Here is a 17,776-nt window from a genome sequence, read left to right as displayed (position 1 = left end):
TTTTGCCATCGGTTTTGTCCAGCAAGAACCCAAATGGCTCATTCCCACCCACCATTCAACATCCTCAGCTGGAGTTGATTTTAAACCTTGCCAAGGCTCTCTCTTCCCTCTCCCTGTACCTTTTTTCTCGGCACTTTGTTCTTTCAGATCTCAAGTTTCCTTCTTTTCTTCTGGTGAAGTCACTCATCCCTGCCTGCCGCCAGGCCCCATGCCTCGTCTGTCTTTGGCCTGAGCTGTGGCTCTTATAAGACGGGCAGTCTGGGGTGCATGCATGTGCAGGCGTGCCCGTGTGCCAGTGTGCATGGCCTATGTGCACGCAGGCATGTGTGTGCGTCTGTGTGAGTTCCCACCATGAGGGGCACCAGAACACTTAGGACACATGCGTTTCCCCACACAGGGCAGCTTGTACTTACATAGTTTGAGGCCAGGTCCGGGTGGAGATAGTCGATCCCTGTGAAAAGACAAAAGCACAGGAACAATAGGTTAATACCTGCCACGTATCCTCAGGAAAGCTGCTCGAGAAGGCGAGCTCCTTATATGCTGGCACCAGGAGATGTGTGTGTGTCGGGGGTGAGCGCTGGGCCCCAGCTTCGAGTTTCCACCCCCAGGGGAGGGTGCTGCCCCGCCCACGTGGAGAGCCAGTGGCCACCAGATGTGTCAGAGGAGGGAAACCAGTTAGAGCTTGAGGCCCCAGGATAACATTTCTGACATAAATGCCAGCTTAGTGACCCTAAGACGGATGGCTCAACAGAGAACTGATCTAAGAGAGATCTGTGGAAATCCTGACATTTCTAAAGCATCAACTGGCATTTCTTCTGAAATGAAACTGGTTCTGGGGAGGAAAAGCAATTATTATTTAACAGAGCCTGGACAGCAATGGATTAGGAGAGCATCGCCTGGCACAGAAACCAGAGGAACACGGCTCGGCGAGAAAAGCCATTAGGCAAAGGGCAAGTGATTTCCCATGAGGTGTCCCGGGTGGGAGCTGGTTCTTGTCTCTGCAGAAGCCTCCCAGCAGGAGTCCTGCTCTTTCTCCTGGATGTGGCCTGTCTTGCTGTCCAAGAGTTGTTGCAATGGTAGAATTTTGGTCCATGAGCACTGCTGGGTTCCATTAACACATGGATCTCAGAAAGCACTGTGAAACTTCAAAGGGCAAATTGCAAAGCTCTCATCCAGGTCTGCAGAGCCATATAATCATTGCAGCAGTGACATCAGAGAATCCAGCCCTCTCAGAAACAGGCTGGCTTCCTGTACTACCTAGCATCATGGTTATGAGTGTAGATTTTGGAGTCAAAGACTCGAGTTTTAATCACAACCACGCTGCCAACTGGCTGTGTGACTTCAGGCAGGGTGCTTGGCCTCTCTGTGCTTGCTTTCTTCTCAACCTGGTAGGGGTGAGAACAGGGTGGTCCCATTATTCCAGTGGCATTAGTAACTCTATTGGGTTGCAATATTTGAAAGCCAGAAGTGTCATTAAGTCCCTATCATAGTGCATCTTCACTGCATGCACACCAAGGCCAGGCCACATTATAGCTTTGTCCTGTGAAAAAACACTTGTATCCAAATGTATATTTCTTTTTCTTTCTTTTTTTTTTTTTGCCATATGCGGGCCCCTCACTGCTGTGGCCTCTCCCGTTGCGGAGCACAGGCCCCGGATGTGCAGGCTCAGCAGCCATGGCCCATGGGCCCAGCCGCTCCGCGGCATGCGGGATCCTCCCAGAGAGGGACACGAACCCATGTCCCCTGCATTGGCAGGCGGACTCCCAACCACTGCGCCACCAGGGAAGCCCCAAATGTATATTTCTAAAAGGAAGTTTTCCTTTGTTTTTCCTGGTTACACAAGTAATTTCTGGACTGGGAGTCACTGTGCTGCTGATGTTTTGATGTTTTGACATCAGAAGCAATTGCTGTCCTCACGCTGCTTGTGAGACTAGAGCCAGACCCTTTCCCCCCACCATCCTCCTCTCTCCTCCCCAAAGCTGCAGGAGGACAGCGGTCCGAAGATTTAAAGGCTAATATTATAAAAGTTTCAGACCTTTGCTCTGGATCCTGATTCAGAGATGGTCAGTGTAGGCTGTGGGGTGGAGTTAGGGACAAGCACAGGCTACGAGACCAACAGATCAGTTCTGTCCAGGCTAGACACTGTAATATTTGTGTGGCTTTGCCCATATAGCTTCTCTGAACCTCAGCTTCCTCATCTTTGAAATGGGAATATTGTCTACCTTGCAAAGCAGTTTTCGAGGTTGGAGCCAGTTCATTGAAAGTGTTTAGCTTGCAATAAACATTTAATAAATTACATTTCTTGCATCCTCATTAGTACCTTCATCTACCACATTATTAGGGTTCTGTGGATGGTGCAGATGAACAGAAATATTTGAAAAATCTACTTGGTTTTGGAGTGCTGTGTTGAAATTAAATTGTCCTATATGTTTGTGGAAATTGGTTACATTTTTTGAACTCATTATTAGGCAAAACATTTTATAACATACAGATGAGTTTAAAAGATACAGAGAATACTTTTTTTTCTTAACAGGGAGTCAGTTTTTAAAACATGGCCTCAAGTTCTGATAGTGCAAATTATTTAGGAAAGGAATTTTCTAAGAGTCAGTAGTCTCTTCTCTGTGATGGGAAAATATTAAAGCAAAGAGATAATTTGAAACCAGAAGGAAATCAGAAGGAAAATAAGATAAATTTAGCCTAATTAAAATAAAGGATCTTTAATTAGGTTAAGTGGAAGACTGAATGTGAAGTTAGAACAGATACAGACTTTGGTCTGAGGAAGAAAATATTATTGATAGATTAAGGATGATAGACATGACTCAGAAAAAATAATAATGAGCTAAGCATGAAAATAATAACCTGGCGATTAAATAGTATTTCAATATTTTTGTATATTTGATTATCTTTGAAGGTGGAAGTCACCGAATACATCTTCTTAATCAGTTTGTTTATTTTTCAGTTCTTGTATTATTAATGTATTCACTCTTATTTTCATTCACTGGTTTATTTTCAGCAATGAAAGCCAGGTGCTACGTAGGTCCTGGAAAAACACAATTTAGACACAGAACCTGAGCTGTACAACCATCTAAGCCTCACAGTCTACAGGGGGCACTGACTCATCATCAGCCAATCATAATGCACACAAATGACAAATACTTGGTTATATTTTTGTTCATAAACCATTAGTATCCTGTCATTAGTTTGAAAGTCTAATCTACAACAGTCCATATTCTCAGGAGTCGCTGGCAGTTCTGGAGACTTCAAGGAATTAGTGAGCTCCACGTACATATTCTTAGTTATAATGCTAATAGTTCAGTTGAGATGTATAACATCTCTGGATTCTGGTCCTAAGCCCAGTTCCTTCCATTGTCCCAAGAGAGTTAGCCCTTGCACCACCCTGAATGACTTATATGTTGATGAGGAGTAGCCTCAGTGGATGGATTGGATTTTTCAAAGATGGTGGTCCAATATCTCCCATCCATATGGTCTTCTACAATGTGACAATGTGAGCCTCTTATTGGAGGTCGGTCTATTCCCTCCTCTTCAATCTGAGTGGGCTGGGCTGCTTCTACCAATAGGATATAGTGGAACACCACTGTGTGACTTCCAAATCTAGGTGAGAAAAGGCCAGGCATCTTCCCCCTGTTGCCTTTGGACGTTCGTTTGCTCTGAGGCAGCCAGGTGCCGTGCAAGGCGCCCACTTGCTGGTGCTCTGACAACCTCAGCTGAGCTCCAGCAGCCAAAGTCAACCACTGGCCGTGGAAGTGAGCCGTCTTGGATGCCCAGCCTACTCTAGCCTTCAGATGACCCCCACCCAGACAACACCTGACCTCAACTGCATGAGAGACCTCAAGTGAGAACTGTCTAGACTTTCTGAATTCCTGTGCCACAAATATTATGAGCAAGATAAATGGTTACTTTAAGCTGCTAAGTATTGGAGTCACTTGTTACACAGCAATAATAACAGGGACAGACACCCTGCTGGAACTTCTGGGGCCTGCAGAGCCCAAGGTAGGAGAGAAAACACCGCTTTTCAGCATATGACAGAGCTCTAAATCTCCTGGAAGGCTGTGGGTGACTGTCTGGCCCTGAAACTTGCTTATAAGGATGAGGCCCCTTCACAAAGTCTCACCAGGGATGCAGAGCCACAGGGTGGGTTTCAAGCACTGAAGATGGTGGTGAAGATTAGTTTGGGCAATTTCTTCTCTCCCTAAACCATAATTTCTTCATCTGCACAATGTGGATAATAATAACACAAACCTTAGAGAATAATTATGACTGTTTCCAAAATGTGGAGCCTAGCACATGGTACTCACGAAACGCTAGTTTTTATTTTTACTTCAGCTTGAAAGCTCTCTCTGATCCTGCCTCACTGGCCTTCAGTCTTACTTCCTTGGCTCCATCAGCTAAAGGCCTTGACTCACGCCTTTGCTGACCATCTTTGACCTCGATAGCCAGCGCCCGTCCTGGGACTGGGTGACTCCTGTCTATCGCCGAGTCTCATTACAGCCACATCCTACTTCCCAGGTTAAGTTCCCAACACCAAACAATTCCATCACAACAAAAGGGATGAATCGTCATCATTAAGCAGGGTCCTTGCTGACATCAACATGCCCAGAATGTCAGAGCAGACCCTTAAGAAATTCTTTCTGCCTAACCGTTAGCCATGGAGGTTCTTTCCCAGAGGTATGTAGGGTAGGGCAGTCACATTGGGTTGCACCTAACGAAAGCACCTACATGAAAGCAGTGAGCATCTATCAAGTCATTGGATGTAGCAGAGGGCATGATGGCTGAGTTTTTGAGCTGGGCAACCAGAGAGGGGTGAACGAGTATTAAAACTGTGCTTGTCCACAAATCGAACCTTCCACACACATATCACCAATTATTTCCCACACAAGGCAGGCTTATAAAATTTGACATTAATTTTGCTCTTAGGTCTCAGGGTCAGCTTCCGTGTGTGTCTTTGACCTTGTTTGGGGGTGATGTCTTGCTGAGAGACTATCTGGGGAACGATTCCACACCATCCACGTGTGCAGGCAGCTGAAAGAGAAGATGCAGCCCCGATGCTCCCAGCTCATCACCTCTGCCTCCCGTCTGTGGGTGTTTAGGCAGAGATGCTCCACCACACGGTGAGAGGCTGTGCATCTGGACTTGCCCTTGCTGTGGCCGCTCTTGCCCCAGATGCGCTCATCTTGCTGTTCAACACTGGGTTTGGAGAACGGCTTAGTCGTCTTCTTTTCTTCAGTTATCCTACTGAACAAGCATGTGCCGATTTCAAGATAGCCACAAATCCTTTGTCTCTCTCCACAGCAGGAGGCAGGATCTGTTGATATCTCTCCTCCCCTGGAATCTGGCTCTCAGACTGTTTATCCAGTGGAAGGGGCAAAGCAATGCTTGCGCATCCCAGGTTCAGCCTTTGAGAGGACTGGCAGCTCCTGTTTCTTGTCTCTTAGGATGCCTGTTCTTGGGAGCCCTGAGCCATCCGTAAGAAATCCAGCCACAGTCTTCCCTGATGGTGCACTTGTTGAGAGTCCACCTGCCGATGCAGGGGACACGGGTTCGTGCCCCGGTCTGGGAAGATCCCACATGCCGCGGAGCGGCTGGGCTCGTGAGCCATGGCCGCTGAGCCTGCGCGTCCGGAGCCTGTGCTCCGCAACGGGAGAGGCCACAGCAGTGAGAGGCCCGCGTACCACAAAAAAAAAAAAAAGAAAAGAAAAAGAAATCCAGCCACCTTGCTGGGGAGGCCACGAGGAGCTGGAGGGAGGCTGAGCCATTTTAGCACCCAGTCGAGACTCCAGCTGACACTGGCCCCAGCTGCCTTCTTACCCCAACTGTAGGAGAGACCCCAGAGAGACCAAGAGCCAAACTGTCCCTCGGAGCCTGGTCAACCCACAGGATTGTGAGAGTTAGCAACAGGGTGTTTGTTTTAAGCCACTCAGTTTTGGGGTGGCTTGTTCTGCAGCAGTGGACGACCAAAACAACAGGGAAGTTAGGAGTACAATTGAGGGGCAGAGGGTGCACTTCTTTTTGAATCTCAAAGGCCACTAAATCAGCAGGAGAAATAACGTCAAATAGGAAATTCTGCTGAGACTTTGTTACGGGCTCTGCTTCTCAGGCCAGGAAATGTGGACCAGAGGCAGGTGACGCCCTCTCCTTAGGTCTCTTCAGAAGGGACGAAGAACGGTCAGTCAAGGGGTCTGGAGTTAAAGAATCCTGAAACGGGCATCTTGGGGGCTGCTGGGGGTTCTGTGAAAGCACCGTGCCTCTCTGTGGCCACTTTTAAGGGTGCTTCTCTGGTCCCTCACATCTGTGTGATGACATGGTGATGACAAAGTATCCCAGGCAGGTTTCCCCCAAACCTACATGCATCTTTTTACTGGGTGAGCTGGGCTCATGGTGGTTTCTAAGCCAAAGCATTAGGAAGGAGAAACAGGTAAGCTCTCCACATTGGTGCACGCGTGCAAACACACACACACACACACACAAACACACTTGTGAGAGCCCTGGCCACTGGAGAAAGCTTTTACATCCATTTCAAAACATCTCACACCTCAGAAAACACTGCGCATTGTTTTTATGTTTATATTTAATGAGCCCACACAGAGACAGTGCTGATTTTAAGCACGGCTGGCTCTCCTTGTTTTCCCATCAATCCTGCTTCAAAGGCTTGCTTTAGAGAACATAGTGTTCTTTGAGGATCTTGAGAAGAGAAAGGCTCCATTGCTTCATCTCTGTATAGACTTTATATGTAATTGGACCAATAGTGCACAGCGGAGCTTTTACGGAGGACCCAGACAGCTAACGAAGAGCAAGAATACACCCCCGACGGGACGACGGCAGGGCAGAGATGCTCCAGAATCTTGGCAGAGCCAAGGGCATGTGTAGTTAGGAAAACAGCAATTCATCGAACCCATTGTTTTCATATCACAAACTATAGAAAAGAAAGCTCTGCTAAATCTTTGCTGGGCAGGCATATGGGATAGAATAATACATTGCAGGGGGCATGTATAATAAATTGTCATCAGTTTGCTTGACAAGGACTCATTCTGAAAGTAGCAATAAAGTCAAAATTCTCCAAACCCCAATGCTGTTACTAAAAAGCTGTTGCGGGGATCTAGAGCCACACTGCCTAATGGAAATTTCTGGAATGATAGAAATGAAGTTCAATTGAATTGCCACTAGCCCCATGTGGTTACTGAGACCTTGAAGTGAAACGAATGTGATCGAGGAATTGAATTTTTAACTGTATTTAGCTCTAACTAATTTAAACTTAAATGTAAATAGCCACATACTGCTAGTGGCTACCACACTGGACACTGTAGATCTAGAGAAATAGATGGTAAATATAAACAGAAGCCTGTTTTTTGTTTGTTTTTTGCGGTACACGGGCGTCTCACTGTTGTGGCCTCTCCCGTTGTGGAGCACAGGCTCCGGACGCGCAGGCTCAGTGGCCATGGCTCATGGGCCCAGCCGCTCTGCAGCATGTGGGATCTTCCCGGACCGGGGCGCGAACCTGTGTCCCCTGCATCGGCAGGTGGATTCTCAACCACTGCGCCACCAGGGAAGCCCAGAAGCCGTTTTAAGGTAAGGTATAAGCAGTGGCCCAATAAGAAATTACAGTTCAATGATGGTCAACTTTCATTAGTTCATTTAAAATTTTTTTAACTTATTAATTTGATAAATATTTGTGAAAGGCATCCTCGAGCTGGAGGACCACTGATGTGGAGAAATGTGAGGATGTCGACACAGTATAGACGACCATGCCCAGCATCTGGCCATTCTGCCTCTAATTTGCATCTCCAAAACAATGAATCTTTTGTGTTCCAAAGGTGTGCAAAGACACACTTGCTTCCAGGTGATGTACAGCCTTTGAAATACTCACCATCATCCATAATTCCAATGGTAACACCTTTCCCTGTGTATCCCAGCTCCCAGGCTTCTGCCACATTCAAGTCAAGGCCAGGAGTACCATCAGCTTGCCCGGTATTGATCTGGTTCAGGAATTCCAAAGCAGAGAATCTTATTAGTTTGGTGTAGGTGGTAAAGCACCTGTGTAAATGTTTACTTGCCACACTCCTCAGACACCCGGTATTCCAGGGCCAGGTAAAGGGCAACATCTTCCATGAAACATTGCTTTGGGGTGTTTTCCCATCCACCTCTTCTAGTCTTCTCCCTCCTTTTTTTTGATATACACAAAATCGATGTTTTCTCTTTTACGGAAATATGTAAACACAGTTTCAATCTTCCTATCTCTTATGACTCGATCATTATCTTTAAACTTAGAGCCAACATTGCAAGAAACCCTCCCCAATTTAGAATTAAATGCTCGTTCTTGTAGCTCTTTATTTATCCCTCACTTTCAGAATTTAGTGCGTATTGTCTCAGATTATTCTTTTTTTTTTTTTTTTTTTTGTGGTATGCGGGCCTCTCACTGTTGTGGCCTCTCCCGCTGCGGAGCACAGGCTCCAGATGCGCAGGCTCAGCGGCCATGGCTCACGGGCCCAGCTGCTCTGCAGCATGTGGGATCTTCCCGGACCGGGGCACGAACCCATGTCCCCTGCATCGGCAGGCGGACTCTCAACCACTGCGCCACCAGGGAAGCCCAGATTATTCTTATTTGAATGAGATTTCCTCACTAAATAACAATATTCTTTACAAGAGGGAGCATGTTCTATTTATCTCTGTAATTGCAGTACCACCACACCAAGTCTTGCTTAAAAATATTTGTTGAACTGAATTAAAGAGAGTTGGCTCAACTTTGGCACGTGTTCTAATGCAAAAAATAAAAATGCCTTCCCCCTAAAAAATCAAAAAAGAAAGAAAGGAAAAAAAAAGAAAAATTCCATACAAATATGCTCACTACCCTCTTTTTATGCTTTTTTGTCCTGTGCAGATTTTCTCAAAGATAAATCATAAAAAAATAGCGAAGTCAGAGCTTGTCCTGGTAGAAGCCCATAGTAATGAGCTGGCTGTTACGGTGTTGCTGAAACATTGTGTGAATGTCATTAGTGCTCTTTATAAAAATGACTCTCTTCCCCTTCTAGGCACATGAGAAGATGACACCTCTCCATCCCCTTGGAAGCTAGAACCACATGACTGGTTTTGGGCATTGGAATGTGAGCTCATGAACCATTTGTCACATCCAGGCAGGAGCTTTAAGAGCCAGAGTGTGATTTGCCCCTTCCCCTCGTTGAGATGCCCATGAAAGCAGGGGTTGGGATGCAGCTGAGATGGAGCTTGGGTCCCTGGGGATTACAAAGCACTGGATGTGAAACATGAGTGAGAAACAAGCTTTGATTCTGTTAATCCACTGTGATTTGGGGATTGTTTGTTATTGCAAGAAACGTAGCCGATCCTAATACACATAAGCTCATTCAGTTATGCAGATTGGATTTGTAGAATTCCATGCCCCAAAGCGTAAAGCATAGTCAAGCTCTGAAGCCCCAAGAGGGAAATTGTGATGCATTCCTACAATGGGCGGTTTATAAATTATAAACATTTATGAATTAGTCACTCCTTTTCCTTCAATATGCCCTGCAGTTTGGGTTGGTTTGGAGACACTGAGCCCCTTTCTTTTTTTTTTTTTTTTGCAGTACGCGGGCCTCTCACTGTTGTGGCCTCTCCCGCTGCGGAGCACAGGCTCCGGACGTGCAGGCTCAGTGGCCATGGCTCACGGGCCTAGCTGCTCTGCGGCATGTGGGATCTTCCCGGACTGGGGCACGAACCCGTGTTCCCTGCATCGGCAGGCGGACTCTCAACCACTGCGCCACCAGGGAAGCCCTGAGCCCCTTTTAAACATAACCAACTCACCCAAATAGGTCAAGAAGGACTGCTGGTGTGTGAGAAAATATTCACTTCACGAGGCAGATGGGGTTTCCATGCCTTGAATCCTGCATCAATTAAGCCCCAGTGAACTGATTTCTTGCCATTATTTTAGAAAGAACTAATAGATGCTACTTTTGTTACTTTAGCCTCTGAGCTCTCTTGCTTGTCCCTTGTGAAGTCACCTGATTCTTTTTCTTATGCCTGTGGTTCCACCATGTCCTCCAGTTCCTCTGTCCGTTGAGACCCCCAGAATACTACTCCCAGAATTTTGACTTGGCTTTCACATGGTTTTGCAAGTCTTCAGTCATACACTGGTCTGGGAGAATCTAATCAGCTCTTGGTGGTTGCTTTGACCCTAGGAGGTCATGGCCATTTAAGCCGTTCCAGAAACAAAGCAGATTAGAGGACAAGATGCATGGAGGGTGATAGAAAATCAATACCTATCAGAGGGGACACTGAGTTGCTAGCTAGCACCGAGTCGGGTGCTATCAATACCTATCAGCTCGTACCGAGTGGGGTGTTAGCTGACATCCCACAGAATAATGAGGAAATAGAAACCCATCTTCTATCTGAAGTTCCAAGCTGAGAAACATTAGGAATGATACCGAGATGCTTACCAGATACCACTGCTTCGTAAAAAGAGGGTCGTTCATGTTGATGTAGATCTCGTTGATGTCTCTATACCCTCGCTTTTTTCGGTTGAACCCTTCCTGTTGCAAGGCCCTCTTTACCTGGAATGACAATACAGGCATGTTACCTGAACACCCCTCTTCTGGACTTCATTTCTACTAATTCAAATTCTATTTGTATATAATGTGTTTTTTTTTTCCTCAGCAGAAACCAAGTTCATTTCATGCACATTCTTACTTTATGATTATTTTCCAAGATCATTTACTTCTGCTTGCGCTCAACAAAGAGGCCTTGGGGATGGCTCAAAGTGAGTGTCCTTAAAATAAGAAGAAGATGGAGAAAAGTATTCTCAAGGGAGATAAGGCGGTAGGGGCATTAGTGAAATAAAACAGTGAAGCACTTCTATTAAGGAAAGGAATGTGGATTCATAAAGGGAAACAGTGGAACTGGCACAGACTATTTTTCTGGAGGGCTTCCCAGCATCCATTTTGGGAATCAGCCAAAAACAAAACAAGAAAAACCTGCCTGACAGGCCAGCAAGTCCACAGCAAAGTTCTAGAAGGTAAGTAAGGGACCTTTGAAGATAAATTGATGCTGTCCTTGCAATGATGACACTTCATTTTGGGACAGTCAGACAGAACCCCAAGCCCTTGGATGGAAATGAAACTTAGGAGCTGAATTAGGAGGCCCCTGGCAACAGCTGGGCTTTGTCCCAAACGGGAACCTTTCTTTCACTTGGGCAATAACTAGTTCATTATCCAATAGCTGTGGCTGAGCATCTACACACTCAAGGACTATGCAAATGGATAAAAGGGTGTGTGCTGGGTGCTTTTAATTTTTTAAAGTTATATTTTGCTGCTGAACATTCATTTCTCCTTCTGCCAGGACTCCCCAGTGCATTTGGGAGATTACCTCAAGCACACTGGGTTCTGTGCTGGTGGGAGTGAAATTCAAGGCACCAGCCTCCTAAAAAGAATCTGAAGCCTCTCTCTGCCTCAGAGGTGCCTCAATGGGTATCTCCCTTCTAGGATATGAACCTTGGGAAAGTGATGTGAAGGCAGAAGGGACCCTTGGAGGCTATGTGTCTCAGAGGCTCACTCACCAGGCTCTCCCCTTAAAAGATCCTAGCCTTCATTCCCACAGCCCAGCCTGGAGCTCCCCCAAGACCAATCCATCAACCTCCTACAGACTGTGAGCTCCACATCCCTTTCCAACAGATTCACTTTCGTTCACATGACCCCGAATCAATTTCTGTTGTTTGCACCCACAAACTCTGACATGGGATGAGGGAAAATAGAAGACTCCAAGTCAGGAACAAAGGGACCACGGATGTGGCTGATAACCCTCCCCTTCCTTGCTGCCCTGGAAGGCGGGGGAGGCTGTGGGAGAGTAGTTCCTCACTTCCCTGCTCTACATGCAGATGCCGGAAGGCCCGGGACTCATTTGCAGAAAACCTCTAATTCTACTTCTAGAGAAGTAGTGGGTATGGCATTTGCTCTGTGAGTTCTTTGAGGGGGATTCCAACAAGAGACATTCATTGTGGCAGAGTTAACCCTTGCCCCCTGAAAGAAATAGCAAAATAATTGGAAAAAAATGGGATGGATGGTTATTTTTATAATGTCACAAATCTGGACACAACTAATGTCCATCAAATGGAGATAAATTATGATTCAAATATACCTATCCATATATGTATGTGAGTGTGTATACACATGTATCTTCTGAGAAGCAGATGCCAAGAGGAGATTAAGTGTGTAAGGATTTTGTTAGGAGAGAAAACACAAGAAAGTGATGCAAGTTTGACCCCATAAAGAAGAGAGTGAACAGGCGGAGCCGAAGTGTCCCCACTGCCCATCCACTGCCCCATCGTCTGAGGCAGGCTTGGCAAGGCTGCTAGGGATCAGAGGCGGCTGCTGGAGGAACCCTGAGCCTCTCAGGGTAGAACTGTGTCAGCACGCTTGCATCTTCCATCCTTGGCTGGAGCAGCCGTGGAAAGTGTGGCCTGTGGTCAACACAGTGCTGGCTTTCAGAGGATGGCAGCTAGGGTCCCTGAGGTCACAGGTCTACAAGGTGTAGTCTCACAGCTGCCACCATATATATGTGCATGTATATATGTTATATATATATATATATATGCTTATCTATGCATTTCTCTGTGTGTGCATTCATTAATGTGCAACATTTAAAATGTTAAGTAAATGTAGCTTTTGTTGGAGCCCTGGGGGGGCCACCCCAAATTGTGCCTCAATGGCATATTGATTATTTATTAAAGTTACTAAAGAAATGGCCAACGCAAGAGGGACACTCTGACCCTCCTTCCTGCCCCCCTTGAAGCAGGAAATAAATCTCTCCTATGAAAGGTGCACTCCCTGCAACTGGAGGTAGAAGGACACCCTATCACCAGAGACAGGGAATTCGAAGCCAAGGAGCCTGTATAAACAAACCTTCTTACTTCTTTAATTCACTACCTCAAGCCCCAATTCTATTTAGATTCTTCACTAAATGGGCACCCAAAACCTGAATTTCTTCGTCCTGTCAGTTTTCCCCAAATTTATTGTTTCTTTGTCTAAAAAGTATAAAAGCTTCTATGAGACCTGCATGTGCATGAATTAAATGGTGTTTCTTTTTCTCCCATTCATCTGTCTCATTTCTGTGTATTATTAGTCCAGCCATAAGAACTCAGGAGTGGTAGGGGGGAGATTCCCCAACCCCTACATTCTCAACCTGTAAAGAACCACAACATGCCCCCTTAAAACTTCCTGTTACTGTGGAAGCAAGTAGTCAAACAACTTGGGAAAGAAGGAGCCGGAGCTGGCCGTCCATCCTGAATTCGCAACTTCCCGTTTCAGTCCCACAACCGAGTCTTTACCTCCTCTGCTCACGGATGGGAGCCTTGCCTGACTTCCCCTGAAGGTTCCCCATTATATTGGACTCATGTTGGAAAACTCCTCCGCAAGTTGTTCGCAGCAGTGTAAGGACGGGAAGACTCATCTCAGATTCCATCTTTTCCAATAACAATGGAGGAATGGCTATGACAATACCACTCCAAACTCAATTAGACCAAGTGCATTCTAACGAAAGGCTGTTTAAATTCATTTCCATAAAATTAATCTTTAATTCCATAAATTAGGTTTTAATGGAAACCAGTGATGCTTTGGGATGTTGTGCTCCCTGGACAGCACCCTCCTTGCAACTCAAAAGCACCAAAGCATGACTGAAGGGTCTGCCATTTTGTACCTCATGTTATTAAAAATCAGGAATCCTAAGACACTGCAGAGGGCTTTCTGAATCCTGACCTCAATGAAGATCACAGTTACAATTCCAAGAGAGATGAACACCTTTAAGACACATATTTTTACTTGTTACAAAAAACTGGAGAAGTGTTCTCCCCCCACAATGATGCCATGTACTGCCATCAGTTGTTTTCATTTTGGGGGGTTCTTGTCCAACCCTAACGTGCATTTTAACCTAATTTTTACATAATAGTAATCATACTATAGATAAAATTGTGTATCCTTTCTTCATTAAGTATCTAATCATAGAAATTTTAATATGTTGCTACATAGCTCTCATCTTTTATTTTATTTTTGTTGGCTGTGCAGCATGTGAGGTCTTAGTTCCCTGAACAGGGGTAGAACCCACACTTCTTGCAGTGGAAGTGAGGAGACTTAACCACTGGACTGCCAGGGAAGTCCCTCTCATCTTTTAATTTTTAATGACTACCTAAATATTCCATAGAGGAATGTACCATAACTTACCCAATGAGCTTCCTCTTACTGGTCATCTGGGTTTTTTTCTATTATAAGTGAAATTGCCATGAGCTGAGGGATGAGGTTATAAACTAGTTTTAAAGACCTCTGGGGAAGATTTCAGTGTTACAGTTCTATGTGTGATAAAGCTCTTAATGTCAAAGAAGTATTTCCAAGCATTTATAATCCTCCCCTCACATTATAACTAAAAGGCCACTTTCATTCTCTTTTCTCCCTCCTCTGAATTGTGACCTTTCACAGACAATTCCTTTCACTACCACTTAGATGTAGTACCAATTACATGCATACAACTTAACCATAGCTTCTTGCCTTCTCAAAAAAAACCAAAAAACAAAAACCATACAGCTAGCTTCAGTAGAATTCTCCCCCAAGTTGGCCCATTGACCTAAACAATTTTTTTTTTTTTTTGCGATACACGGGCCTCTCACTGTTGCGGCCTCTCCCGTTGCAGAGCACAGGCTCCGGATGCGCAGGCTCAGCGGCCATGGCTCATGGGCCCAGCCGCTCCGCGGCATGTGAGATCTTCCCAGACTGGGTCACGAACCCGTGTCCCCTGCATCGGCAGGCAGACTTCCAACCACTGCGCCACCAGGGATGCCCTGACCTAAACATTTACACAAATAAAAAATATAAGAAAGCAAGTGTGTGTGTTACTGGGCATTATTTTATTAAAAATGAACAGAGGGATATTCTACAATTCAGGTTCAAATTTTAAACCTGAATTTGACAGATCTTACCCGAACAACACCCACTGCCTTTGCTCTCCTGGTGTCTCTCCTTAATTAAGAATTTTTCAGTCAACAAACGTTTTTGTGCATCTACAGTGTGCTAGATACAGATGATACTAGGGTGAGGAAGACACCACCCCTGCATATTGGCATACTATTTTATAACTTATGTTAACAAGATACTTTCCCTACATTTAGCCTTCTCAGCAGAACTGTGGGAGGGTATGGTTACAGCTGAGGAAATGAAGGTTCAGAGACCATTGTCCAAAAACTGAAAACACAGCAGTCGCCCAGGTTGATCAGTTCTAAATGCCATGAACTTTCCACTGAAGCACGCAGTCTCTCCCTAAGGCACGGAACACAGTCAACCTTCCTCTATCTGGGACAGCATAACTTCATAAAACTCTCTCAGGGTCAGGGCTGGGATCACTTCCCTGCTGGGCTGATATTTAAACTGCTGCTAATTAGCACCGACTGTGCAGGGCCAGGGAGGGGCCAGGAGAAGGGGGGGCAATCCAGGGTGCTGCCCCCAAAGGGCGTGCAGAACGTCTTGGCTTGAAGTGAGCATGAGAAGAAAAACCACAAAACACAGAACGGATATGTTGCTGAGAACACTGGTTTATGAAATCTATGATGCTGTCGATTGTTTCACACTATTTTGTTCTGTATTACTCAGAATTATTTTGTTTACCACTATTATGCGTTGACTTAGTCCCCCTAAAAGATATATTGAAGTCCTAGCTGCACGTAAATTCAATGAAGATAGAACATGCCCTCACACCATGCACAAAAATAAACTCAAAATGGCTTAAAGACCTAAATATAAGACAAGACACAATAAAACTCCTAGAAGAGAACATAGGCAAAACATTCTCTAACACAAGTCATAACAATTTTTTCTTAGGTCATTCTCCCAAGGCAATAGAAATAAAAACAAAAATAAACAAATGGGAACTAGTCAAACTTACAAGCTTTTGCACAGCAAAGGAAACCATAAAAAACAAAATGAGCCAAAATGAAAAGACAGCCTATGGACTGGGAGAAAACATTTGCAAATGATACGAACAACAAGGGCTAATCTCCAAAATACATAAACAGCTCCTACAACTCAACAACAAAAAAGCCCAATTAAAAAATGGGCACGGGCTTCCATGGTGGCGCAGTGGTTGAGAGTCCGCCTGCCGATGCAGGGGACACGGGTTCCTGCCCCGGTCCGGGAAGATCCCACATGCCGCGGAGCGGCTGGGCCCGTGAGCCATGGCCGCTGAGCCTGAGCGTCCGGAGACTGTGCTCCACAACGGGAGAGGCCACAACAGTAAGAGGCCCGCGTACCACAAAAAAAAAAAAAAAAAAAAGGGCAGAAGACCTAAAGAAGACATACAGAGGGGCAGCAGGCATATGAAAAGATGCTCTACATCACTAATTATTAGAGAAATGCAAATCAGAACTACAATGTGGTATCAACTCACAGCAGTCAGAATGGCCATCATTAAAAAGTCTACAAATAACAAATGTTGGAGAAGGTGTGGAGAAAAGGGAACCCTCCTACACTGTTGGTGGGAATGTAAGTTGGTGCAGCCACTATGGAACACAGTATGCAGGTTACTCAGAAAACTAAAAATAGAATTACCATATGATCCAGCAATTCCTCTCCTGGGCATACACCCAGACAAAACTGTATTTCAAAAACATACAAGTACCCCTATGTTCATAGCAGCACTATTCACAATAGCCAAAACATTGAAACAACCTAGATGTCCATCAACAGATGAATGGATAAACATGTGGTATACAATGGAATACTACTCAGCCATAAAAAGAACAAAATAATGCCATTTGCAGCAACATGGATGCAACTAGAGATTATCATACTAAGTGAAGTAAGTCAGACAGAGAAAGGCAAATACCATATGATATCACTTATATGTGGAATCTAAAATATGACACAAATGAACCTATCTACTGTACAGAAACAGACTCATAGACATAGAGATCAGACTTGTGGTTGACAAGGGGGAGAGGGGGTGGGAAAGGGAGGGACTGGGAATTTGGGGTTAGTAGATGCAAACTATTACATTTAGAATTGATAGACAGGGACTTCCCCGGTGGTGCAGTGATTAAGAATCCACCTGCCAATGCAGGGGACACGGGCTCAAGCCCTGGTCTGGGAGGATCCCACATGCCACGGAGCAACTAAGCCCGTGTGCCACAACTACTGAAGCCCCCGCGCCTCGAGCCCGTGCTCCGCAACAAGAGAAGCCACCGCAATGAGAAACCCATGCACCACAACGAAGAGTAGCCCCCGCTCGCCACAACTAGAGAAAGCCCGCGCGCAGCAATGAAGACCCAAAGCAGCCAAAAAACAAATCAATTTAAAAAAAGAAAACCAATTTTTTTAATTGCAAAAAAAAAGAATGAATAAACAACAAGGTCCTACTGTGTAGCACAGGGAACTATATCCAATCTCCTGGGATAAACCATAATGGAAAGGAATATTTAAAAAAGAATGTCTATATGTGTAAAACTGAGTCAATTTGCTGTACAGCAGAGATTGGCACAGCACTGTAAATCAACTATACTTCAATTTAAAAAAATATGGAAAACAAAATATGTTGAAGTCCTAACCCCCAGTACCGCTGAAGGTGACCTGATTTGGGAACAGGGTCGGTGCAGATGTGATTAGTTAAGGTGAGGGCAGCCTGGGGCCCAGTGGGTCCTAATGCAGTGCGGCCGGTGTCCTCATAAGAAGAGGATGGATAGACACAGGAGGAAAATGCCACAGAAAGACACACTCACCCTCCCACCCATACACACCACCATCCC

At 45.3% G+C, this 17,776-nt stretch overlaps 1 protein-coding gene across 2 annotated transcripts in view; it reads right to left on the bottom strand.

Annotated features, from left to right (window-relative positions):
- The window catches only part of PCSK2 (proprotein convertase subtilisin/kexin type 2), a gene marked incomplete at both ends in the record, with an annotated part of 223,952 nt that overhangs the window by 91,757 nt on the left and 114,419 nt on the right, over window positions 1-17,776 (bottom strand). For both annotated transcript variants that reach the window (XM_082645679.1, XM_082645680.1), the window contains 3 exons: window positions 414-451; window positions 7,883-7,991; window positions 10,443-10,556. In XM_082645679.1, the coding sequence (XP_082501805.1) occupies window positions 414-451; window positions 7,883-7,991; window positions 10,443-10,556 (261 nt within the window). The remainder of the gene's footprint in view (window positions 1-413; window positions 452-7,882; window positions 7,992-10,442; window positions 10,557-17,776) is intronic.

The sequence above is a fragment of the Mesoplodon mirus genome (genome assembly GCF_964341445.2).
Source record: "Mesoplodon mirus genome assembly, chromosome: 15".
Lineage (NCBI taxonomy): Eukaryota > Metazoa > Chordata > Mammalia > Artiodactyla > Ziphiidae > Mesoplodon > Mesoplodon mirus.
This window is presented reverse-complemented; position numbering and strand designations above follow the sequence as displayed.